The sequence below is a fragment of the Zootoca vivipara genome, chromosome 9 (assembly GCF_963506605.1).
Source record: "Zootoca vivipara chromosome 9, rZooViv1.1, whole genome shotgun sequence".
Taxonomy (NCBI): Eukaryota; Metazoa; Chordata; class Lepidosauria; order Squamata; family Lacertidae; genus Zootoca; species Zootoca vivipara.
Genome location: NC_083284.1, coordinates 22,703,268 through 22,730,629, shown reverse-complemented (window position 1 = coordinate 22,730,629; position 27,362 = coordinate 22,703,268). Strand labels below are relative to the sequence as shown.

At 43.7% G+C, this 27,362-nt stretch overlaps 1 protein-coding gene across 1 annotated transcript; it reads left to right on the top strand.

The window, feature by feature from the left end:
- Positions 1 to 1,565: 1,565 nt before the first annotated feature.
- Positions 1,566 to 19,661, top strand: PPA2 (inorganic pyrophosphatase 2). Its single transcript, XM_035113438.2, has 12 exons — positions 1,566 to 1,895; positions 4,290 to 4,354; positions 5,556 to 5,600; positions 8,247 to 8,300; positions 8,719 to 8,838; positions 10,186 to 10,272; positions 11,238 to 11,364; positions 13,960 to 14,087; positions 16,670 to 16,755; positions 17,352 to 17,421; positions 18,735 to 18,774; positions 19,442 to 19,661. Exons 1-12 carry the CDS (start codon positions 1,694 to 1,696, stop codon positions 19,468 to 19,470), a joined length of 1,053 nt encoding a protein of 350 aa, XP_034969329.1. The 5' UTR covers positions 1,566 to 1,693; the 3' UTR covers positions 19,471 to 19,661.
- The last annotated feature ends 7,701 nt before the right edge of the window (positions 19,662 to 27,362 follow it).

The following is a 27,362-nucleotide window of genomic DNA, read 5'->3' as shown; positions in this document are numbered from 1 at the left end:
CTTTTAAGTAACAGGATTAAATATTTGTGAAGATGAGCTAATTAACATGTACAAATGAACAAAAGGAATTTCCTCCTCTTTCCTTGGAGAGACATTAAACCCATTTCTAATCTGCACAATTGCATGCTTTCTGTTAGATATTACGCTGTCCATTTTTCAGCTACCCCTCTGCACACTGATCTATGTGTTTAGCCTGCAGTAATTAGGAGGTGGCAACATTTTTCTCTGAAAAGCTTCACTTGCAATTGCTGCAGATCAAGCTGCTATTAAAGTGACAACCACAGAAGCCAGTTGGAAAGCTGCCATTCCTATTGAGTTCAGAACCAGACTTAATTTTCTGCAACGATTATTACTTATACCATTGTTATAAGTTGACGGTACATTTGTGGCATCCCACATCTCATTTCAGGATCTGACCATAGATGTTGACGTGTTTTAATCTTCTTTTTTAACTTGCTAACTTTTTAATTATCTTTAAATGTTGTTTCTAACTGTTTTGTTGACAACTTTAATATTTCTTGTAAACTGCCTTGAGGTTTTACCAGTGCTTTCCCCCCCTAAAATAAAAAATGGTTTAGGGGTACTCTCATTTTGACTCAAGAAAACCACCATTTTATAGTTCAAATCAGGAAAAATAGATACAGTAAATGGACAAAATTACAAAGATTCACAAAATGTTATTGATCGTTATCTGACATATTTTTATCCCACCTTTCCATAGTGATCAAAATAGATTATGTTGCAATTAAAAACAAAACTATACAGCTATATATATATTATATATATATAGTTGTTGTTGTTGTTGTTGTTTAGTCGTGTCCGACTCTTCGTGACCCCATATCAGGGAGTAAACATAGAAGACGGGGAACTTGCCCACAAGTCTGTCAAACCTCTGCACTTTTAATAAGGCTGACTAGAACCCATTATTTTCCATTTACGATCATGAAATTAGAGACACAAGGATCCCACGAGTAAATTTTCAAATCCCTCCACGTGCTTTCTTGTCAGCGCACTTGTCTGCGGGGGTTTCAATCCTTTGCACACTTTCCTCGGAGTAAGCCCACTGAAAACAATTTACTGTACATTCGGAAGGTACCACTGTATTATTGTATCGGAAGTGGATACAACTCTGTGTTTTAATCTTGCCGCGGCTGTATCTGCGAATAGGTTTTGTTTGTTTGTTTTCAACTCATTTTGCTATTTACTGAGGTTGCTCATACTCGGGAAATGCAGAAACAGAGCACAGTGCAACCCGATCTAACGTTAAGTTTTGCACTAATTAAATAGTACTGTTACCGGGGACTTCCTCCTAGGTAAACGTGCTTAGGACTGCAGCACCCCGTCTCTCTGCATGTTTACTCGGAAGTAAATTCCCTCCGAACTCCTGGTTCCCTCCGAACTCCAGTACTGGAACTGTAGAGCTACGGGGAAGGGACGGGTTTTGCCCTCCTTCGGGCTAGGCTGATAAACCAGATCCCCGCCTTGCGGGTTTCACGCCCCCGCGGGACTACCCACAAGCCCCATTCCCGGTTTCTGGCTCGCTGCCCGTTTCCTACTAATTAACCGAGAGGTAAAACCGGGCTGCTGGCAAAACCGGCCGGGCTGCGACTTCAAGGCCGTTTGCTGAGCATGCTCCAAGCTCCACCCGCTGCGCCGCGAGAGGAACTGCGCGGAGAAGCGGAAAGCACGAAGCATGCGTGCGGGGGCTGGCTTGGGTCGGCTGCTGTGGCTGCCTTGGGCGGTTCAGCGCCACCGCTCTTCGTGCAGGAGAGGGACGCCGGCGCGGCTTCTGCAGCCGTGGTTGCTGATCTGCCGCTCGCACGGCGGCCTCATGGCTCAGTACGGCACGGAGCAGCGGGGGCAGCTCCACTCGCCCGATTTCCGCCTTTACTTTAGTAAGTAGTCGCTCGGCAGGACCCGCGTGGGCAGCAGCGGTGACGCTTCCTTCGAACGCGCCGGCGTTCTATGGAACGCTGCCGGCAGATTCGCTTGGTTTGATCTTTGTTACATGGCGTTCTAGGGCGGGGCTTCAGCGCCTAGCGAACGCCCGCCCCTCTCCCTCCCTTCTCTGATGGGTGGAATTTAAGAGCAATTTAATAACAACAACAACAACAACAACAACAACAACAACAACAACAACAACAATAATAATAATAATACAGGGTGGTTCCGCCCCCTTCCCTTCTGATTGTACAGTAGTTCTAAACGCGTAATGAGTTACCGGGCGTCCTAGAGCGGCGTTTAGGAAAGGAATCCTTTCCCGGTGCCGACTGGTTATAATTTAAGATCCTTTGCTGGATCAGATCAGAGGTTAATCTAGTCCACTGTTGCGTTTCCTAGTAGTGAGTCAATTTGGAGAATGTGGTTGCTGAAGCTTCGTATCGAAATGTCTGCTGTGCGGGTGGGGGAGGGGGCAGTGATTCATGTTCGGGTGCCAACTGGAATCTGCCATGGCGAGGCTCAAGCTTTACGTTATCATTAAATTACGAAAAACAAAACCTAATTCAGAATTTGGGTGCGTAGCCTGTCTTGCTCTTACAATCACTTTTCGCATGCCACAGCGACAGGGAACTCTCTTCGTAACTGTGGATCTGAACAACCGATAACCCTACAAAGCGCAAATAGCAAACATATTACATACAGGGGTGCAGGTAGTGTAGAGCCACGGTCACTTGTAGCATCCTACAAGGGTGTATTGGAGGATAAGGCCATTTGGCTACTAGCCATGTTGGCCCTGCTCTGCTTCCGCAGTCGGAGACAGTAAGCTTCGGAGTATCAGTTGTTGGGAATTGCAGGAAGCTCTTGTGCTCTGGTCCTGCTTGCCGGTTCCCCACAGGTGTCTGGTTGGTCACTGAGAATAGGATACTCTGCTACCGTAGATGGGCCATTGGCCTGATCCAACAAAGACACACTTTGAATGCTCACTTTTCTCATCCTTGCAAAGTGTGCCCGGTAAGTGTTGCTGCATTTGCAGAGCAGATGTACAGCAGCCCTCCTGGTTTAAAAGTCCCATGGGGGGCCATAGTGCTGGAGTGCATGAGTTGCGTGCAGAGAGTCCCACATTCAACCACTGGCATCTCCATTATAGTACCTCCTCGCTTGCAGAGGTACTATAGACTCGCAAACAATGCAGCAGTAAAAATACTGACAGGGCACTGCCCCAGTGTTGACCTAGTGACTAGCCTCCCATGAAGGTAACTTCATACATTTATGTGTACCATAAATCTCCTCCACCATCTGATGAAATGAATCTGCATAGGCACACAGAGCAGGTAAATCACTGCAGCAACACCTTTCTATAGCACCTTCCTTCGTATCTGAAGACGTTTGCGTGCACACGAAAGCTCATACCAATGACAAACTTAGTTTGTCTCTAAGGTGCTACTGGAAGGAAATTTTTCTATTTTGTTTCTGCTACGGCAGACCAACATGGCTACCTACCTGTAACTTCCTATAGCACGTTAGCGGTACAGATCTTTGTGATTTACTCACTGTTTGTAAGGAATGATCCATCAAATGGTGAAATGTTGGCAAGTTCTAACACTAATAATAATAAATAATAATTTATTATTTATACCCCGCCCTTCTGGCTGGGTTTCCCCAGCCACGCTGGGCGGCTTCCAACAGAAATATTAAAATACACTAATTTCTTAAAGATTAAAAGCTTCCCTAAACAGGGCTGCCTTCAGATGTCCTCTAAAAGTCTGGTAGGTTTTTTTTTGACATCTGGTGGGAGGGCGTTCCACAGGGCAGGTGCCACTACCGAGAAGTCCCTCTGCCTGGTTCCCTGTAGCTTTGCTTCTTGCGGTGAGGGAACCGCCAGAAGGCCCTCGGCACTGGACCTCAGTGTCCGGGCAGAGCGATGGAGGTGGAGATGTTCCTTCAGGTACACTGGTTGCTAGGATCTGCTACCCTATTATCTAGAAAGTTAATTGAATTAATTGGGTTTTTTATCATTGGTTTCTTAGATCTGAAAATCATGGTGTTGAGGTGGGAGAGGAGGCAATGTTCTAGGTATGCTTGAATGTATATTATTGCTTACTGATTGTAGAGCAGGAAAGCAACCCAGCTTTTAAAGCAAGCTGAAAACTAGTTCTCTGCCACAATAATGTGAATTATTTGTGCTTTGAAGAGGAGGTGGTTAAAATTGTATTGCCAGGATTTTAGCTGAGCAAGCGGAGTTTTTAGCTGAATAACTACAAACTAGGTTTTTTTTACCAATAAAGATGCAAGCAATTGTATACACTGCATTTGTGTATGTGCTTATAACGTTTTGTTTAATCTTGTAGAGAATTCAAAGGGAAAATACATTTCCCCATTCCATGACATTCCTCTGTTTGCTGGATCAAATGAGGTAATTAACACATGTAACACTCTTTATTTGTTGAAATTGCTGGAAGTTGAGATCTTTTAAGGTAAGAATGAGTCTCTCACTATTAACTTAACTAGTTTTATAGTCATAACTTTTTATTGTCAGGAGAAAAAAATCATTTCAGCCAAATTTTGATTTCACCCACATATCATCAATTCTGAAATTATCAGTGACATTTGAGTTGTGGTCTTGCACTGGTAGATGGAGGTCAGGAGACCTCGTTAATTGCAGTGATCTGTCAGGGCCTGCTTTGGGCTAACTTGTGTGGTCCACTTGTTACTAAAATCCTCTTCCTCGTGGTCATCTGATGTATTTTAAATGTGAGAAGCAAAAGTGAATATTCAATACACAAATTCGTTACGCCTTAACTGTGTTATGTGTTTTTGAGAATGTATTTTCTGTTTTGGGACAGAAGTAGTCAAAGAAGCACCAAGTCTAGAATTATTTGCAAGAATTGCAGTAATGAGGATTTCCTATTCTGGAAGATAGGACAGTCTGCCGATCCATTCTTTCTTTTTTTATATAGCATTTTATTTTTTACAAGAAGAGACCAGGATAGTGTGTTCTATAGCAATCCTCATGGTTACAAATAATTGCAAATTCAAAGATCAACACATCTCAGGGATGGGGAACCCCAGGATGCATTCCAGTTAGGCAAAAATTCTCAAGGTTCGTGCAAGCAGAAGTCATCAGATTGAGAGGCCTAGAGGGATGCATTTGGGATGCTGGTTCCTAGGGCCGTCTTAAGCGCCCCTGGCGCCGTGGAGCGACGGATCCCTCCAGCGGACCGGCCGGCCAGCGGGCGGGCGCAGCTCGCGGCGCCCTCCTGGCGGGCCAGCGCCGTGGTGCCCTGCGCCACCCAGCCTGGCCGTAGGGCCGGCCCTGCTGGTTCCCCACTCCTACTGTAGATGAGTTGCTCATTCAACAAATATCCACAACCTTTAAATAACTTTTTGGGGGGAGGAAGGTGTTGAATGTAGTTAGCAAAGTCACAGTGACAGACCTATTCACAGCAATTAGCCAGCAAACTCATAATATTTTTGAACACTCTGCTGCTGAGCTTGACACCTGCATTCGATAGTGTTCAGTCAACCCACTTTATCACTTGGCACCATTTTTTAAACTTGTCTCCTTACGAGTTAGCCTTGTGTATTCACACTGATTTTTATATTTTCCTGTACAGGATAAGGAGATTCCTGCAAAGAGATCAAAGAACAGTGAAAGTGAGGTATGATCACAGAGCCCTTTATTGAGATTATTTGCTGTACCTAGTTTAGCAGGGGAAGGAGAAATGTGGGGGGCCTCTTAAAAACTAAAGGCAGTTGTCTGATGTGTTCAGTTCCTTGCCTTCAAGCCAGGGTTGAGGAAAATTAGGGTGCAATAATTCTGGGCATCAATAAGAGGATTTTGCTACACTTCTTGTCTTGTATCCACTATATGGTCTCAATTAAATATTCATATATTTCAGCAAAGCCTGTATTTGTCATTGCCACCACTCCAGATGGAATTTAATTCATATTTCAGTAGACAAATGTTTCAAGATACAAATGTCATCACTTGAAAGTCCTCACCCTTTTTGTGTCTCTTTTAAGTGGGCAACTTTTTTTTTAAAGTAAATCCTCCTGCATCTAGCAATATTTTTTTGGAAGATAGCTATAGTTTTAGGTAGTACCTTGGTTATCAGTATTTCTATGGGCCCTGTGAAACATCTATAGACAGAGTGTGGTGTAAACTAAGAAATTGTTTAATTTTAGGGGATGTTTACATCTGGCAAACAGCAGCCATAGACCATGAAGACTGCCTTATATGATGAAAGTGACCGGCAGATCTGAGTTGCTTTCATGGGGCATCAGTGGAAGAAACTGCTTGGTCAAATACAGTGGTACCTCGCAAGACGAATGCCTTGCAAGACGAATTTTTCTCAAGACGAATGCGTCTTGCGATCTGATGGTGACTCGCAAGACGAATTCGTTTTGCGAAAAATTCATCTTGCGAATCACAGTTTCCCATAGGAATGCATTGAAATTTAATTAATGCGTTCCTATGGGCAAAAAAAGAAATTTCAATGCATTCCTATGGGAAACCGTGATTCGCAAGACGACTTTTTCGCAAGACGAATTGACTCATGGAACGAATTAAATTCGTCTTGCGAGGCACCACTGTACAGCAATTTTGATGATTGCATAGATTTATACCTCTGGTTGGTAGTGTCATGGCTGTTTGTGGAGAGGTAGAGGGGGAGAGGCAGCTGCGAGGGTCATGCGGTACAGACACACTGGGAAAGCCAGCCTGCTGCTTCTGCTGGTATGTTTGCACCTCACCAGCATCTCACAGCACTTTCCCCCTCCCTCTCTACATACCATTAACACCAGTGATGTGACCAGCTGAGCATCTCTGCCCACGCCTGTGATGATGAACTAGATGACCAGCATGGCAAATTAATCCATTAGTTCTTGATCGCCTGGTTGCTAGGCCCTGCTTATTATATTAGAGCTTTGCCCACATGTTTGTAGCCGGGCGTGTTCGTGCTGCAGAATGAAGCTCCAGAAAAGTGTCGTCAATTCATGGGCAGTCCTACTTAACACGGGGGAATCTGAATCTTGGAATGGTCCTTCATGATTGAAAAAGTAGATCCATGCAAAGAAACTCATCGCTGTAGGCAAAATGGCTGGTGCAAGGCTGTACCACAAAGCCACCTCATAGCTATTTTTACAAATTTGACAGAGAGGGCCTGGTAAATTTCTGTAGGAAGCACATTTCAGAATGAAGAGGAGCCATCTTTTCCCCTTGTGTGCTAGCTTTCTAGTTTATGCATAGTTTTTAGGTGGAAGAGCGTTCAGAAACAGCACACATGGACACAGCCACACACGCACCATGGCCTGTAATGGTACAGTCAACTTGACTCCCTCACTGACCCCATCACCTTATTCAGCTAGCCTGATTCCACATCCACACCATGCATTTAAAGCACTAAGATACCACTTTAAACAGTCATGGCTTCTCTCCCCCCCACCCCCCACCCCTAGAATTATGGGAGCTGCAGTTTAAGTGTGCTGAGAGTTGTTAGCAGGCCTATTCCCCTCACAGAGTGGTTCAACAAACAATGCCTCTTTACAGGGAACTCTTGAGAACTCTATAAGGGAAATTGTGGGTTTGCAGCAACTCACAGCACCGTTAACTTATTAAAGGTGAAACTCGGGAAATTAGATCGTCAAAAAGTGCATTTATTTCAGTAATGCAACTTATTATTTTTTCTTTTTCTTTTAATTTTTACAAATGCTTTCTTTTGGAAATTCCACAGTAAGAAAACAAATAGTTACAATAATACAAAAATTAACATCGTGAATACATTTCATAAATGACATTCCATTTACAATTGACCCGCCTAACGACAAATAATTACAATTACAACAAATAAAGGCTTGACATAACTTGCTTTGCATGTCATGCATCTATCTCATATATTGGTTTCACCTTTTAAGTTGCATTACTGAAATAAATGCACTTTTTGATGATATTCTAATTTTCCGAGTTTCACCTCCCAGAATTCTTTGGGGGAAGCTATGACTGCTTGAAGTGGTATTGTAATATTGTATGGTGTGAATGTGGTCTTTGTTTGAAGGTGGGCCATATTGGCCAATGGGCCGCTCTAACCGTGTTTAGGAAGGGACTGTGATGAGCAAGCATGAAGTCTTAAGGCTGGCTCCCAGCTGGCCAGCCATTTCCCGCAGAGAGCTAGCACTGTGTTTCCTTTGACCCTGAAGAGTATGATAATAACCATGGTTGCTCTGTGCTCATTCTCTGTATATTTGTGTCTGTTTTCCATTAATTTCTTAGTTGTTCCTTCCCACCCACTTTTTCTTCTTCTGTTAAGGTTGTACTTAACATGGTTGTAGAAGTGCCTCGCTGGACGAATGCTAAAATGGAGGTAACCATGGACAGCAGCTTGCAAAAAAGTAATACAATTGGAACTTGGCAAAAGTTTGTGGCAGTGCATCTTCAGGTCCCGAAAAGGATTGAGGAGAGTATAAGATATATAAGTTGTCAATTGGCTTGAACACACCCTAAACAGCATTTTGAATAAAGCATCCCTTAAATGGAAAGATGCACTTAATATCATTTGGCCTGGCATGTCAAGGGAATTCCCTAACCCACCCCAATATTTTTATCACCATAAATATGTTCAATGTACTGTTTCCCTCACTTTGGGAGATGGGGCAAATATATAAAGCTTGACGCTTTGTTGTGTTGTACTCTATGGGGATAACCAGTTGAATCATTTTACAGTAACCCTCCTTTCCCCTCCCCTCCCAAATCTCTCCTCTCCATTTTGCAACATGTTCCAGATTGCCACAAAGGAGCCATTGAATCCCATTAAGCAAGATGTAAAGCAGGGCAAGCTGCGATACGTAGCAAATATCTTTCCCCATAAGGGCTATATTTGGAATTACGGTGCCTTCCCTCAGGTATTGTGGTTTTTCCCCTCTCTCTCTCTGTGAAAGTTTTCTGTCGTCTCAGCAAAGTCTAGTCATAAGTCTTATAATTTTTTATGAATGCAAAGTGGTTGCATGGAAAACAAAGGTGTTCAGGAGGCTTGTGCATTGGCTAGAGGGCTGGGGAGATGTTATGCAACAATATTTGCCATTAGTTTTGAGAAGTATCTGTATTTAAAAGCAGAATGTATGTGTTTCTGGGAATATAGTCATGCAGGCTCATAGTGGTCTGGTTCATGCAGAATTGTAGAGTTGGAAGGGGCCACAAGGGTCATTAGTGAAAGAGTCTTTTGCCCAACATGGGCCTTAAACTCGCAATTCTTCAGATTAAGAGACTATCATACTACTAAACTATGGTTTACTAAATCATGGCTTAGCATCATGTGTGAACCCAGTCCAGTAGCTTAACTATGGTTTATCGACTCTGGTTAAAGGTTGCCCATTAACCAACGTTTGTAGCCGATTTATAAAACTTAGGTAACATTATCCTCATCTTGGCATTTTGTGTGAGACTGGACCTCCTCCTCAATTACGGTTAAGGAGTTGTCATGTCCCCAAAGCTATAGACCCACAACAAAGAGCGAGTTTCCTGGCTTTTCCTCCTTTAATGGGTGAACCCAATAAACCAAGATTTAAATCATTGTCTGCCAGATGTTTCAGTTTTAACTATACTCTGTTAACTATGGTTATCCTTAATAATGGTTAACGTGTACCATGGCTTAATGTCATGTGTGAACCAGGCTAATGCCCAGGGTTTTTTTCTGCACAATGCATTTATGTTATATTCAAAACTTTGGGCAGATGGTGAATAGCATCAAAGTGGAGGTGGGACAACTGCTGTTATATGGATCTGTGCGTTATATGGATCTGTTCCTTCGCACTGATATTTCATTCATTATATTTTTGCCCAGGACTTTATGTCAAAACACACACACCCATCCTGATTATAGCTTCACAATTCCTTATAAGAGCGGGTTGTTACTTTTCTACAGCAGAGTGAAGATTTGACCCAGATCTCTACCCTAGCCAAACACCCTGTAACATGTGCCCCTCACCCCCAGAAATTGTTGGACTCAAACTCCTACCATACCTGACACTTGGAGCCATACATCATCTGGAGGGCCACAGGTTCCCCTGTATTATTTGTTGGTGACACCCATATGCCATGATCTCAAGGGAAATGATAGCCACTCTTAAACCTAGTCCACACAAGAAGCATGGCTCTTTATTTCTGGAATCTTTGTAACCTGTATGGACCAGGAATAAGGCAAATGTTGATCACCAGAGCTTAAATTTAAGATCTTTCCATGCTTTCAACAGACCTGGGAAGATCCCAATCACAAAGATGATAGCACAGGATGCTGTGGTGACAACGATCCCATTGACGTCTGCGAAATTGGTTCCCAGGTCTGTGTTAACTATTTGCTCTAGATTTTAATCTACTGTTTCAACTGTTTATTTTCTATTATGAAGTAGGAGAGTAGGCTGCAGCAGTCCAACTGGGAGATAGGGATCAAAACCTTAGTTTAGCTCTGTGGTAAGTTAAAGGTAAAGGGACCCCTGACCATTAGGTCCAGTCGTGACCGACTCTGGGGTTGCAGCGCTCATCTCGCATTATTGGCTGAGGGAGCTGATGTACAGCTTCCAGGTCACGTGGCCAGCATGACAAAGCCGCTTCTGGTGAACCAGAGCAGCACACGGAAACGGCTTGGAGCGGACCCTATTTATCTACTAGCACTTTGAGGTGCTTTTGAACTGCTAGGTTGGCAGGAGCTGGGACCGAGCAACGGGAGCTCACCCCATCACAGGGATTTGAACCGCCGACCTTCTGATCAGCAAGCCCTAGGCTCTGTGGTTTAACCCACAGCGCCACCTGCGTCCCTGTGGTACCTGCAACCAAATATCACAGCGTTTCCTTTTACCTATACAGGGTTCTAGCCAGCTTGCTACCTGTATAAGCTAGCTGTAAAAGCACAAAGAAGTCCAGCAAGACATTTTCCTTCATCCCTCCGGTTTTCCATTTTTCCATTCCAGATGATGCTTTACGCTCTGTTTCCACTAAGCATCTGCAATGAATAGGTGGTGTTTGTTTGTTTGCACTCCTGCAAACCTTGGGGTTCCTTCAGCACCCTAATACCTCTCTCAACCCCATTTTAGCTTTAGTATTGTTGGCACTTGAATTTGCTATTAGAGGGAGCGATGCTGAGACCTTGGGAGGTGAAACAATACCAGTGATGTGGTAGAAGCAGGCTGGAAAATTAACATACCTAGGAAAGAAACTCCGATGCAGCTAAAAAAAAACACACAATCGTGGAGTCTTTCTTCTTTGCAGTACTCTTCTAATTCAGAAGCTCTTCTTCTGTGCTTTTAAGGTTCGAACGCTCGGTGAGGTGGTTCCGGTGAAGGTCCTTGGAGTTCTTGGTCTTATTGATGAAGGAGAAACTGACTGGAAGGTCCTTGTTCTCAGTGTGGATGACCCAGAATCACAGAAGATTCATAGTAAGCATTTTTAACCTCCCTGTTAAATCACCCATTGCATCTAATCTACAAACATCCTGTGTTTTCACTGTCATTGTTAGGAACCTTGAGAGTTGTGAGGCTCTATAGAGCACTGAAGATTGCAAGCAGAACTTTCTCAGCTTGCCCACCGAGCTACAATTTGTAGTGTTTGGGGTCAAAGCCATCGTAGCTAAAGAGGTTAAAAATTGGCTTGAGTTTGTGTTTGTTAGATCTGAGTTGCTTTGTGACGTGTGAAAGCATTTGAATCCGTGACATAGAATTCCTAACCAATCTTTTAATGGCGTGACTCTTTCCAGTATATATAATACCCACCGTTCTAGTTACTATGTTGATGTTTGGTACCTTAAAGAGTAAGATAATTTATTATGGCATAAGTTATCATGGACTAGAGTCCACTTCTTCAGATGCATGAAGCGTCAACCTGAGCTACGTGTGGATGCAGGTGAGAATTGTAAACAGTGAAATTGGAGGGAAATGAAACGCTTAAAGTACGTACTGTGATAATCGCAATATTAACAGCTGCCATTTTGGGGGGAATACGTATCTTTATTATTTTCAACCTGAAAGCAACTTCCTCCAAGTTTTTAAGGGACTCCAGTTGGTCCATCAGTTACGACATTTTATGGACAGGGATGACTTGTCATGCTCTGGATTATTGCAATGCTGTCTATGTGGGGTTTTCCTTGAAGATGACGAGGGAATGTCAATGGGTCCAGAATGCAGCAGGAAGATTTGTTGGGTTTCTATCACATAACCCTTATTTTAAAACAACTACACTGGTTGCAAGTTTATTTTGGTCCCATTTCAAGATGCTCTTGTTAAGTGTTTAAAGCCCTAAACGACTTAGGCCTGTCTGAAAGGCCCTCTCGAAGGACCATCTTGATAGTTCCTGTACCTTTGGAGGCCTGGGGAATGGGAGAGGGCCTTCTGAATGGCAGCCCCAAATTGTGGAACTCCCTCGGAGGTGTGTCTGGCACCTTCACTGTACATCTTGTGAATTCTAAAGATACACCGCTTTACCCTGGCTTTTAGACACTTGAGGTGTGTATATTGTTAGAACCCACCTGGTTTTGTGTTCGCAAGTTGTTTTAAACCAGGCATCCCCAAACTGCGGCCCTCCAGATGTTTTGGCCTACAACACTCTTGATCCCTAGCTAACAGGACCAGTGGTCGGGGAATATGGGAATTGTAGTCCAAAACATCTGGAGGGCCGAAGTTTGGGGATGCCTGTTTTAAGCTGTGCTTTCATGTTGTAACCTGCTCTGGGACCTATATTATTGCCGTTAGTGTTCAGTTCTCAGGGATTTTTTCAGGTGCAAAACCAGAACCTTTGCGTACTGTATTGGTCCTCCACAGATAGTGTTTCAACACGTTGAGCAACAAGGAAGATTTATGAATGCTTTGGAGCGAATTTGAATAAACATTCAATATTGAGCAGCATGAAACGTGTGTGAGCTTCCCCCCCCCCCCCCACTGCAAAACATTGCAAATGCCTTTATATGGTCTGAAGTGGTGCTTCCTGTAAATGTTTAGAAGATGTCATTAAAAACATATGTCCTCTTCCCACAGGCTTTTTCCCCCTGAATGCGTGCTGCAAATTGGGTGTGTTAGCTTTGCTAGAGAAAGAAAAAGGGAGAGGGAAAATGCCCACACACTCATGTGGGGACACACACACACACACACACACACACACACAGTAGTTATGTACAAATTGCTTCTCTTGGTGCCAGTCCCGGTAGAGTTGGGAACCGGCATTCAGTTGCTCAAGGCTGCTTCCATGTGTTCATCAGAAACATGCGCCAATTCACATTAGTGATCCAACTAGCCCAGCGTTGTCTGTTTTGACTGACACCAGCTCTCCAAGATCTCGCTGGGGCTGAGGGGGTGGGGAAGGAGCCCAAAAACACCCAGAACACCCCTCTCCCTGTTCTTCACTATCCTTTAACTGGTGATGCCAGAGAAGAGCAGTGTCTCAGTGGTATAGGACATGCTTCGCATGCAAAAGGTCCTGGTCTCTCCAGATAGGGTTGGGAGAGATCCTGGTCTGGAACCCTGGAGAGCTGCTGCCATCCATTGTAGATGATACTGAGCAAGATGAGCCAGTGGTTTGACTTTGTATCAGGAACCTTGAATCTCCTGTGTGCTCTGCCGTTGAGTGATGGTACCTCCTCACTATGGAGGAAGAGAGTCCATTATTCACCTTGGAGACACTTTTAGGCTTGCCAGGGAGTTTTGTTTGTGTGTCAGTCTTAGCTCCCTGCTGCTCAGTAGCATAGCGTAGGTTACTAGTGCCCAGGGCAAGGCAAGTATCCTCAGTACCGCTCGCTGATAAGCTGGAACTAAGGGTCAATAGTTCACAGTGCCTTATGAGTATTGGGCACAGCGGAGAGCAGGATGGGGGATTGTTCGGGAGTGGGTATATTTCTGAAGCCCATGCAGAGGGTGCCCAAATCTGCTCCTCAGTCTACCCATGCGAACATTGGGAGATTTTAGACCCTATGGAGTTGGGGCAAATTGGGATATAGCGCTATTTTGTGCATAAGTATAAACACCTGTTTTTCTAACCCTATGCAGATATTGATGATGTCCGGAAGTTCAAGCCAGGTTATCTTGAAGCTACAGTTGACTGGTTCAGATTATATAAAGTTCCTGACGGGAAACCAGAAAATCAGTTTGCTTTTAATGGCACATTTAAAGACAAGGTGAGGTACTTCCTTGTGAAAGACGACAGATTTGCTAATGGTTCTCATTGGAATTGTACTCTGTGGAATAAAACTTTTGGAAGAGTTCTGGAATCTCATGCAAAAAAGGGTGGGAATCTCCAAATAAAGTAAACTTTTATTTGTGTTAAAAATGTACACCTGATATTTCACCTTTATAGTTCCATGCTCAGCTATGGAACAAGAAGCATTGAGCCTCACCATGTAGTCTCCAAACTCAATATTTGGATGAGAGTTTAGTAAAAGTCTCCCCAATACTAGCAATTCATGTTGGACTCTGAAAATGCTGCTGGGGAACCTCCGGCCCTCCAAGTCCCTCTGACCAACCCTCAGGACTGCCCCCAAGTCACGCCTCCTTCACCACCCTCAAGTGACTTTGGCTGTCTGGAATGTGGCCTTGCAGTGTGATGATGCCTCTTGCTTTCCTGGTTGTGGGGGACAGAGAGAAATGGATTGTGTAGAAACCTCTGACTTTGGTGCAGCTGAATTGTAGCCTACTAAACCACTGGCCTGGCCACTCTGCCCAGCCCAATTTTCTCTCTGGCAACACTTCTGTGAAGTTATGAATTGAAGGAGAGAAATGGATGAGTTAGGTTTTGGGGAGCCCTGATAGGACCCTGTAGGAATTAAGAGTGGGGCTCATTGCAGATCCCTGCATAGTTTATATTGCAGCACGTGTTTTTCTTTTGTCTTCAAATCAGGGATGGGGATCTAGGTGTTGTTGGACTCAAGCTCCCCATTGCCACGGGTCAGGGATGACAAAGGCAGTCCATCAACATCTGCAGGGCCTGGGCCTCTCTAACATTTGTTAGTCTGTGCTGATGTGCCCAATTGATTTTAGCTGGACTAAAGCAGAAGTAGTTAACACACAGGGTGTGGGCCAAATCTAGCCCGCCAAGCCACAAGAAGTGACCCTCCAGCCCTTCCCCTCTCTCCAGTTTTATCACTCCGTTTTGCCAGATAATAAATCTCCCTGTCTGTCTTGTTGAGGGTGCTTTTTATTATTATCATTATAAAAGAGCTCTTTATCTTCCTATGGAGGATCTCTGAAGAACGTTCTGAGTGATCTTTCGTCTCTGATCTCGTTCTGTAAGAGTACAAGACGGTGTTTTCTTCCTCTCCAGTGCTGGAGTGTGGGGAGGGTTCAAACCCTGCCTTTTTCAACAGATCCATTGGTGGTGATGGGAAGGCTATGTGCATGTGCGGAAATGTCTTTGTATTTGTGTTCATATGCAGGAGTGTAGGTCAAAGGGATGGAACAACTCACCTTTGAGGAAATTTTACAGCATTTGATACTTTTTAGTTTAGGGGGAAAGGCAAGCAAGGCAAGGAACATAATAGAGGTGGCATGGAGAACGTGGAGAAGGCTTTCCCGCCTCTTTCATAATCCTTGAGCTTGGGGACATTCAGTGAAGCTGATAGCTGGAAGATTTGGGGCAGATAAAAAGAAAGGACTTCTTTAAACTATTGAACTTGCTCCCACAGGAGACAGTGATGGCCGCTATCTTAGAGGAGGACACAAATTCTTGGAGAAGATGGCCTCTAGCCATGATGGCCTCCACAGTTGGAGGAAGCAGTGCTTCTGAGTACCAGTTTCTGGAAGCCACAGGAGGAGAGAGGGCTCTTGTGCTCGAATCCTCCATGTGGCTTTCCCACAAGCCCCAGGGTGGCCACTGTGAGAACAGGATGCTGAAATAAATGGGCCATTGGCTTGTTGTGGTCAGCAGTTGTCAGGGTTATAAAGATTTCGAAAGGTTGTGATGACAGCAACAAGAAATGGGTCCAGTTAGTCTTGTAGACAATTCTGCTGCTGTAACTTAGGATGTTTTGGAAGAAAACCCACCTTGTCTTCCCAGTGCCTGCAACTTCCAAATAATTGCATGGTCGTTTGAAAGCTTCCCCTTTCCCAAAGTGCATTGTTGTAAGCTCATTGACGGTCTGCAGCGTTCTCCCTCTTTGAGGTTGGGGGAAACTCCCAAGTCTCAGTTATATTCTCAGACTGACCTTAATTAGACACTTTCCAACTGTTTTACTGAGGTCCAGGGAGGGCCGTTGCCAAAACAGCTGGCGTTTAAAATATTAAGCATCTGCTGAAAAGCTTTGCCTAGAGCAGAGCCAAGGCATGAACTGAATTCTTTCACTCTGGCTTGGAGAGGCTTCTCAAAACGGTTCTGGGAATGCTAAGAGGGGTTAGTCTTCCCCCAAATATGGCTTCATTCCCATGGCCTGCATGAAACATAGCTGTGCTCAGGCCATTCCATTCTTACGAAATGCACCTTCTCATTCCTGGTGTGTGTCCCCCCCCCTACTTTTTTGGGAGCAGATCAGTGGGGGCTTTTTTGGAAGTTTCCACAATGTTTGGTCTGAATTGGGGGAAGTTACAGCTTCTTATTTTTAGAATGGAAGTGGCTTAGCAAATGTATTGGGACATTCCAAGCTCTTGTTCACCCTGTAGTCTTAAGTGTTTTTTGAGTTCCTGTTTTGTTTTGCAAATCATACAATGTAACATTGATTTTAAAGAGGGGGTGGAATCACACCTCATTGTCATTTGTTTTAAAAAACAGGCATTTGCTTTTGAAATCATTCAGTCCACTCATGAGTATTGGAAGGCTTTGCTTCACAAAAAGGCTGATGGAGGCGCCATAAAATGGTAAGCATTCACTTGACACACTGATCTGTTGAAATCCAGTGTGAATTAATGCTCAATTGACATGGGTGGCTTTTATTACGGTGGTTGCCTTTCTCTTCCTGAAGATCACTTCTGCGTACCGCCTTTGTTGGCAATTTCACTTAAATAAAATAATTAAGTCACAACCGCATGAGCCCCGCAGATTATTCAGTAATTAAACCGTAGTAACGGCTCAAAAATAAATTGGCCTGTAATCTCCCACTTGTAATTTTGCTCACACACAAAAAAGGGGGAAACCTTGGCTTTTGCTTGAGGATATATTGCGTTTCTTGACTTTGCTCATTCTAGGGCCTCATCTGCACCAGACGTTTAAAGCACTATGATGATGCTTTTAACAGTCATGGCTTTCCCCAAAGAATGCTGGGAACTGTAGTTTGTTAAGAGTGCTGAGAGTTGTTAGGAGGCTCCTATTCCTCTCACAATTCCCAGAGTTCCCTAGGAAGCGGGTTTAATTGTTAAACTGCTCTGAGTACACACCAGCTTCTTATGTTCCTTCCTGTTCACATTTTCTGACATAGCACTTGACCCAGTTGTTGGTAATTCTGTTCTGTTTTCAGCACCAACACCCTGCTGGAGTCCAGTCCGTATTGCTGCAACGGAGAGGAAGTCCAAGCTCTTGTGCAGTCTGTAAGGGAATTTTTTTAACATCCCGATTCTTAAATGTATGTCATTAATTGAAGCATAAAATTTCCAAACGTGCCGCGAGGTGTAAAACAAAGGAAAGACCTGGCTTGAAAATTAAATGGAGAACACAGGTAGAGTGTTTGTGTGTGATGGAGCGAACGGGGGACCAGGAATCTAGGTGGCAAGGGGTAAAAATATTTTGCAGCTTTAAGTACTGTTTTCTTTGCCATTTCTCAATCTGAGTAATTCTATTACCAGTCTTCTCAATGCAGTGAATGTATTTCTCTCTTTACTTATTTCTCTGAAAGCTCCATAATGCTGGATTTTCTATCTCGCTAATACTGAATAATAGCAAGGTGGACCATTTGTATCTCGCTTACTCTGTGTGCTGGCTTTGATTTGCCCTGTTGCCATGCGGTACTAGCACTTAGTGTAAAGCTCATTGACTAGCAGCAGTATACTGTACTCTTAATCACAAAGAGCATACTTTATTGCCTTGTGTAATTCAGTGTATCTTGCAGGAAAAGATAAAGTGTGTGTGTGTGTGTGTGTTAGAAAGAGAGAATTATTTAAAAGATTATTTTCGGACCATCCACATGTTTCCATTTTCTTTTTTAAGAACACAAAAACTTAAGCAGAGGAGCTAAAAATATCAGAGCCTGCTTTTATCCTAAAAACGAAGCCTCGCGTTCTGATCTGTTTATAAACGGGCTTTGCCAGCTGCAATGATTGCATCAGTTACGTCGAGAGTTTTCCGCTGCCCCCAGGAGTGTTCCCAGCTATTTAGCCAGCTGATTTTTAACTATTAATGCGCTAAAGTGCCCATTTTGTAAACTGAGTCATGGCAGTTGTACAGATGCAGCTCGTACAAGGAAGCTTCTGTTTTCTATGAAGAATCTAATCCAAGCTTTCGGAGACTCGTCTTCCCCCACTTTTGATTACAGCAGAATGCTTAGTAGTGCATGTTCAGAATGTATAGCACATGCTTTAAATGTGCTTTAAAAGTATGGTGCCTTTCAGTGCAGCCTTTTTAGTAAATGAAATGTAAGCTTGTTTCTTTTTAAAATCCCTACTCAAAGTCAGCCCCTTTTTGTGTGTGCATGAACCCTTCAGCTCAGCCTCCAAGTTTTGCAGTTAACCCTAAGTGTATGTAACTTAAATAATTGCAAGTTCTCCTTTTGTCGACCGCTGTCTCCCCTTCCCTAGTTTCCCCTAGTGTCGAATTTTTGATTTATAAGCTTGTTGGATTAGAGACATCTCGCTTTGCACGTTGGTGATGCAAAGTAAATAAATACAACTGACTGTTCTTTCTGTAGGTTCCATCCCCTGCAGAAAACTATCCTGTTTCCAAAGAAGGTAAGACCCATTTATCCAGGCTTCTTCATCCCACAGCTGAAGCCTGCCTATCAGCCACGCATGTGAAAATTTACAACCCTTGTTCAATGTCACATACAGTTTTGTTCTAGTTGAAAACAATATGATTGTGAAATTGTGTCCTGTGGTCCTATTTTCTGTGACCTGAGCAAGTAGGGTATCCCCCCCCCCGAAACTCTGGAATGATGGCATGAGATGTTTGCACACCACCTCTAGAACTGGAATTCTTCTTAAAGGAAATTCAAAATATATTGTATTTATGCAACTTAACATATATCATTATATCAGCGTCTTTGCTCCTTCTTGCTACTTGTAAACATTGCTAACTGCTGGACATCTGTTAAACATAAATATTTAGCATGACTGTGAGATCAGGTTGGCACAAACTTGGAGGGGGGGGGCTTCTGCTAGAAATTAAAAACATGTCTGTTTCCCTGCCCCTTTATGCTTGTTCCTGATGTTGTGCTTTATGTTCTTAACATTTTCTGAGTTGCTTAGAGAAACTTTCTGCAGCAAGCAATTTATAAACTGAACAAATAATTATATATTGATTCATACACAGACAGCAGTGGTCTGCGTTTGAGTATTCTGTCCTTTTAATGAACAGCCTAGTAATGAATAATATTTGTTCTGTTTTTTTTTCTTTTAGTTGATAAGTGGCATTTTCTCAGGCAGTGATCATGAGCGTTCCCTGAAGTCAGTCTGTGCCATCTATCTATCTTCTTTACACACATTCATTTTCTCTCTCTTTCACACACACATATTTTTTTTAAAACATGCAAGAGAAAATATCACCAAATGGATTCTAAAGATACGAGTCTACATGTGCTGTGCAAATTTCTATCATGTAAATAAAAGCAGTGATTTTACATTCTCTTTGTGGTATTGTGTGTGTGCGCGCGTAAAAATTTAGATTGTTACCTAAAATACACTTTTAACCAGGTCTACCATTAGGTAATAACTGCAACCCCCCTATGTGTGCTTTACAAAGCAGATTGTCTTTTCCGCCTTGCTCCACTTTTATTTTGTTTTTTAGACAGAGCAGTTAGGACTATCGCCTTCTCCGAGCCATTGTTCACCATCCATGACCCCCCTCAAAGCAGTTGTACCCAAATGTGCTGGCATAAGTAACTCTGAAACAGCCCTGTCACAAATTTTGCACTTTAGTACAGGCAACTCCAGGGACCCAGGTGGCGCTGTGGGTTAAACCACAAGGTCTAGGGCTTGCTGATCAGAAGGTTGGCGGTTCGAATCCCTGCAACGGGGTGAGCTCCCGTTGCTCGGTCCCAGCTCCTGCCCACCTAGCAGTTCGAAAGCACATCAAAGTACAAGTAGATAAATAGAGATCGCTCCGGCGGGAAGGTAAACAGCGTTTCCGGGTGCTGCTCTGGTTCGCCAGAAGCAGCTTTGTCATGCTGGCCACATGACCCGGAAGCTGTCTGCGGACAAACGCCGGCTCCCTCGGCCTATAGAGCGAGATGAGTGCCGCAACCCCAGAATCGGACACGACTGGACCTGATGGTCAGGGGCCCCTTTACCTTTACCTTTACTCCTGTTTTAGGCGTGACCTATTTGTGCGCAATTACGCGCACAGCGCCGAACCCAGAAGTGACCCGAAAATGTCATAAAGATGTCCCTAAAAGAGTGGGATGGGGGCAGGGCAGAACGGGGTATTTTCAGTCTTTTTCAATGGGTTTCCGATTTCATGCAAGTGCGCAGTGACCCGGAACGTACCCCTCCCCACACGCAAACAGGGAGTTGTCTACAATTAAAATTTTAGTTTCGTTTCAAATATGGCATAAAAATGTGTTTTTAATCCTTGTGAATTTTTAGCTACAAGGGTGAAAAAGAACGAGTGTGGCGTAATAGAGTGTTGGACTTGGACCGTGGAGGCCATGGTTGAGTAAGGAATCGAACCCTGAAGCTCACTGGCTGAATTTGAGCCAGTCACTGTCTCTCAGCCTGACCCTACCTCGCAGGGTTGTTCTGAGGGTAAAAATGGGGAGCCATGTACCCCACCTTGAGCTCAGTATATAAATATGTTCGAAGTAAAGGGCACACTCCAGTCAAAAGCATTTTAAAACCACTGATTTGAAAGTGTTGGGCATGTTCTTAAATATTTCCATTGGAATTGATGTGCCACAGCAGAGCTACATATGGACTATCAGATATCTTTTCTTAGTTAATGCAAACAAAATTGTGCATTCTTGACTGCACAATTGACTTTGATTTTGTTTACGTAGCCTGGAGTTGAAAAGTAAGTTCTTATAAAGATTTGTGGTTCAGCTTAGGTCAGTATGCACCTAATAAATACTCTAAGAAGGGCTTCATTGACCACCAATACTTGGGTGGTCCTGACCGAAGTCAGTGGAATGTGTTCTACATTAAATCAACAATAAAGTCAGCCGGACGCCTCTACAGCCAGTGTTCTGTACACGCCAGTTATTTACAGGCTCAACCATCTAAACAAGACAGAAAAGGGTAGAAAGAACAACTCGCTGGCATTGATCTGTAGAACGGTGAGTAATGAAATGAAGTAGACTTGAGGAATTGCCCAAGAAAGAACTGTGGTGTACCATAAGATGTCTTGTGATGTGTGGGTTGACCTGGAGTTCTGAACATCTGTCAATGGCCACTGTTTAACTCTAGGATAACTGGAGGTTACACTGGACTCACAGTTCAGTTATGTTATGGGATGTCTTATCTGCATGCAACTATGGGAGTGTTTGCTTTAGTTCACATATGAAACTACCGTCTGCTGAGTGAGACCATTGGTCTATGTGGCTCGGTATTGTCCACACCAGAGTTTCCCAACTACAACTCCCATCAGCCCCGTCAGGGTTGATGGGAACTGTAGTCTAGCAACATTTAGAGACCCAAAATTGGGAAGGCTGGTCTACACTGACTGGCAGTGACTGAATTCAGCAGAGGTGTTGCTGCTGGTTTTTGAGTCTGGAACATGCATGCAGGAAACCACTCACTTGGGGAGATTGGCTTGTTCCTGGGCAATAATAATAATAATAATAATAATAATAATAATAATAATAATAATTTATACCCCGCCCATCTGGCTGGGTTTCCCCAGCCACTCTGGGCGGCTTCCACCCGAATATTAAAAACAGCACAGCATCAAACATTAAAAACTTCCCTAAACAGGGCCACCTTCAGTTGTCTTCTAATAGTAAAATAGTTGCTTATTGCCTTGACATCTGCTGGGAGGGCGTTACACTATTGAGAAGGCCCTCTGCCTGGCTCCCTGTAACCTCACTTCTCGCAATGAGGGAACCGCCAGAAGGCCCTCGGTGCTGGATCTCAGTGTCCGGGCTGAATGATGGGGGTGGAGACGCTCCTTCAGGTATACAGGACCGAGCTGTGCCCTTGATGATGTGTAAGAACATCACCTCTCTCCCCAACCCCTGCCCATAAGTAACCAAAGAATGATCCGAACTCAGGAAATGCACAGTTCTCAAAGAGACCAGGAATTACTGCCAGCCTGTGTGTTAATGACATTTCCCTTCCATCCACAGGATCTGTGTAGATAAACTACCTGTAGATGATAGTTCAAAGCTTCATAGAAGTGCCAAGTAGAAGTGGAGAGATGGGCACTAGCAACTGCCCTATTTACTCCTGATACATTACACCAATCTAATTTACATCCCAGGAAGAATTGCCAGCTGGACCCAGAGCCAGAGGAGCCCCTGTCTGCATGAACACAGTGGGCTCTGAGGCATAGAGAGCAGCGGGAGAGGTGCTCTGGGAGTCTGAGGCAGGCAAGGACCCACAGCCCAGCTCCCTAGCTGGCCAGGTGGGGCTCGCTAGCTCTGGAAGGACGGTTTGATTCCTCAGCTGGAGCAGGTGAGGGTCGCCTGCCTCATCAAGTACAGATGCTGCAATCAGCAGGCAAAGCACAAAGGGAAGCAGAGCTGAAGTGCTGTGTCTGCCCACGTTGATGGACCTTGGCTTGGAGGCTGGTGGACCTCGAGGGACTGTGCTTCAGGTTTGACTCTGGACTGTATCCTAACGGCTGGACCTTGTAAGAAAAACACTGGGGCCTGATTTGATCAGTGGAACGTTTGGTATCTGGTGGGCGGGGCTTGTGTGGACGCCCTGGAATTATCTCCTCCCTTCAGGGTGTTCCATTAAGTTTCAGTTAAGAAACTTGTCTCTCCTTGTTTCTTGCCTCAGACTTTCCTCATATTGTTGTATTGAGTTTCTCTCATTACGTTATTTTTGTTACAGTTATCTTTATTATTAAAGCTTATGGTGGTTGACATTTGCGTGAGCCGCTTACGGTATTTTTCCTCAAAGAAAAAGAAACACTTCTGAGGAAAGGCCTGGAAACGATGCCTTATGAGGAACGGCTTAGGCAGAGAAAGTTAAGGGGTGATATGATAGCCATGTTCAAATATATAAAAGGATGTCATACAGAGGAGGGAGAAAGGTTGTTTTCTGCTGCTCCAGAGAAGCAGACACGGAGCAATGGATTCAAACTACAAGAAAGAAGATTCCACCTAAACTTTAGGAAGAACTTCCTAACAGTAAGAGCTGTTCGGCAGTGGAATTTGCTACCAAGGAATGTGGTGGAGTCTCCTTCTTTGGAGGTCTTTAAGCAGAGGCTTGAGAGCCATATGTCAAGAATGCTTTGATGGTGTTTCCTGCTTGGCAGGGGGTTGGACTGGATGGCCCTTGTGGTCTCTTCCAACTCTATGATTCTACGAAAGGTGTTGAATGCCCTAAACTGCACTAGGGAGGGGATGTTCCCAGTTTGCCAGGAGGATGGTTTGGTTTTGCGGTTCGGATCATGTCATTGCATATTGTTGTAGCCTCTTATTGTGACCCACCCTGGGCTATACTGCCCTTCCTGTAGGAAGGGTGGTTTAGATCTATCTTGTTTGAATTAATGTGGTTTCCCATTTGGCATTTTGAGATTGTACAGTCCAGGGAGGACTGTACCATTTGCTGCTTATACAGATTTTTGAATTGGCCAGTCAGGTACTTTCTATGGAATCAACTCACAATGGGTGATAATCTAATGTGAGTCACAGTTCAAGTTAGACCCTTTGAAATCTATGGACCGTCAATGGATTTACTCAGAGTATTACTAACCCTGGATACTGCCCAATGTGAGTACAGAGGCCCACATCCTTCTAAGAGTGATGTACACTTCAGAAAATAAATACACTTCAATATCTCTATTGAATATATATATGTATATGGAAGTTTTTAATGTTTGTTGTTTTACTGTGGTTTTATAGTTTGTTGGAAGCCGCCCAGACTAGCTGGGCCAACCCAGTCAGATGGGCAGCGTGTAAATAAGATGTTGTGGTTGAGTTTTTCATTGTTACTGTTTCTTACACTTTTTCTTGTGACGTTTGGAATAATTCATTATTCTTCCACAAACCAAGCTTAAAGTCCTCCTCATAAATTGCTTTGACCACACATAAATCTGTGGTTTCAAAGATCCTTTGATTGCACATGTGCTTACAGTCTAAAAAGCAGCTTGAGTTGGATATTTGTTGTTGAAATCCCCTGGTTGAGTTGTCCCGTTGAGCTGCCAAAGAGATCTTAAACATCTTTTTGGTATCTGGAAGGCATCAATTAGGGCACTTCACTTAGGAGGAAGGCTCAGGGATTGTTGGTAGGGTTGTGTGTGTGTGTGTGTGTGTGTGGTTCACAATGGGATGTTTTGTTCTATATCTTTCTTTTTACAGTTAGCTTCAAATGACTAGGCACCAAATGAATGGCTATTCTGTGCCGTAGGCAACTCTCTTTCCATTAAACCTCATCCCAGATGAGAATGAGTACTGTTTTTACTGAGTTAGTGCTTTGCCAGCAAGAACGTAATTCTGGTGAACTCGACTTCCACGCAAGCCAAAGCGGGACGATAGGTGGCATCATTAGAAGTCAGGACGAACTAATTTGCCACCTCACTTTTTCCACTGCCAAGTCAGCAAGGCCACTTTTGCTCTCTTTTTGGAAGCACGATTCCCCATTTCTTATTGATGCAGATAGGAGTTGGCAGGCCGTAATTACATTTTCTTTATCGACCACCTGATAACAAATCAATTCAAAATTTGCCTGGGCTGTCAGTTCGGTGATCTAAAATGACAGAGGTGAGTGGCGATCATTGTGACTGAGAACTGAATACCTCGGGGTGTCCAATTATAACTGCGGAGAGAGGAAATTCAGAAAAGTCATTTTAGCTTCCTTTATGTTGGCCCCCGAATGAGCAGCTACTCTGCTCCTTTCAGGTTTCACAGTGGAAAGAGCATTAATGGCAACGCTGAGCAATTTTGGATTCTCATGTTCAGGAGGTCGAGAATCAATGCTTCTTTCCCCTCGCTTCAACTAAAACAAATTTACCATCCATGCTGGGCAGGCTGTTCACGTCTGTACCTGCTCCGAAATGGCAAGAGACAAAACTGCAATAGTTTTATATACGAGTGTTTCTCTCCGCATCCCCCCCATAAAGTAGACTCTGTGAGTAATTGAAATATACTTGGAGTCGAGAGTGAATTTCATGCTCTTTATTCAGCTCGTAGTCATCAAGGAGAAGAAGAGAAGAATGCCCTTTTCCCAAAACCATCTGCTTATATACATTATTTACACAATGGGCTTTGCGTGATTGGCTACTTCAGGGCCACACCTGTGGGCCAATCAGTTTGTGGATTGACTTCTGTCAGCAGCCTGATTGGCTGCTCCTGCAGGCCAATCAGGTTGCAGATTCACTTCCACCTGGAGTTGGATTGGGTGGCTCCTGCAGACCAATCAGACTGCTGATTCTGGATCCTATTGTTCTATGATTCAGCTCAGTACATAACAGTAATGCACAGTGGGAACAAAAGGGGGGAGCGGGGAGGAACTCAAGCAGGAGCAAGCACCTACTTTAAGAGGGCTTGACGTTTAGCAGCAACATGGGGGTCTCAAATATAGAACTTCCAACGGGAGACTGTAGCAGGAATTATGAAGTTTGAATCTATTCAGTTCAGATTTGGTCAGGTCAAGGAGCTGCATTCAGCCATTCAGAGATTGGTGAGAGGTTCTGTAGCAGCTATTTCATACACCCATAATATTTGTGGTTTTATATTTTGGTTTTATTCTGTGAACCGCCCTGAGGGGCAGTATATAAATTTAATAATAATAATAATAATAATAATAATAATAATAATAATATACTGATAATGAACCAATTTTGTGCCTGCTGGTCCATATTGGCTGGCTTATGGCACAATAATGTACATGCTGCAATTTTACATGTAGTGAGTGATATAAAGGAAGAGTAAAAAAATAAAAATCTAACCTTGCTCATTCCCTAAACCTTCAGGAGCTCTGCCAGTCATGAGTCGGACTCAAGCAGTCTAGTTTCCAATGACACAGAGAGCAGTATTTCCTATAGACATCATGCCATGCCACGATTTATTTATTTGTTTTAACCTGACATATGACGTGAAACTCTAAAGGTGTTTTGAAGGTGGTGGGTTCCAATCAGATCATTATTAAATTCCAAAAGGATTCCAAGTGTAATAAGAATGCGCCCTTCTGCAGAAGGGTCAAAGAATGGCTGACTGTTGCGGCCACAGGCTTACCTCTGACTGTTGATACAATAGTGCTCTGCTCAGCTTATGTTTCCACAGAAAAGCTCTGCTCCAGAGATGGGGGAAACTGTGGCCCTTCAGATGTTGTTAGATTCCAGCTCCCATCAGCCCCAGCCAGCATCGCCAAATGGCCAGGGATGATGGGAATTGTAGTGCAACAAAGCCACAGGTTCCTCAACCATTGTTCTGCTCTCAAGCTAGATGCGGCAATCAGGGACTGAGTCCTTTATCAATTAGCCTTGATTAATTAGCCTTGATCAGAACTTCAGGGTTTGCTTGTTTTACGTCTGTGTGTCTGTGTCTGTCTTAGCCCTCTCTTGGCCAGTCTTAGAGGAAAGCCAACTTTCGTCCCAGTTCTGGAGTCTCTTGATGTCTGAAGTTCTTCTGTCCATCAATCATCTACATAGATAGCATTGATATCTTTCTGTGATGAGAGATGAAGCCCTACTCAGAGTAGACCCATTGAAATTACTAATCCTCAGTTAGTCATATACATTAACTTCAATTATTCTACCTTAGTAGGACTAGCATTGAATGCCACCCACCCCATTTTTTGGTGTTGATATGCTGACCTCTGTCCATGCTCTTGTCTTTAAGGAGCAAAAGTAGTATTTAAAAGTTGGAGTGTTTTAAAACTCAGGGCTTTTGACAATTTGAAATTACCACATTTTGTTCTTAGTGACATTGACATACATTTTTTTATCTTATTTACAATCCACTTGGGCAGATCCCAAAATATGCAAAAGGGGGGGATGTATATATAGGATGACTTCCTTATATTTATTTATTTATTTTTTTAAAAAAACCCTCCACAAGTCAACACAACCACTTACTATATAGCTGCCCAGTAGAGGGAGCTCAAGTTTAATGGTTAATTATTTCCTTCAGGGGACCCAGGTGGCACTTTGGGTTAAACCACTGGGCCTAGGGCTTGCTGATCAGAAGGTCGGCGGTTCGAATCCCTGAGACGGGGTG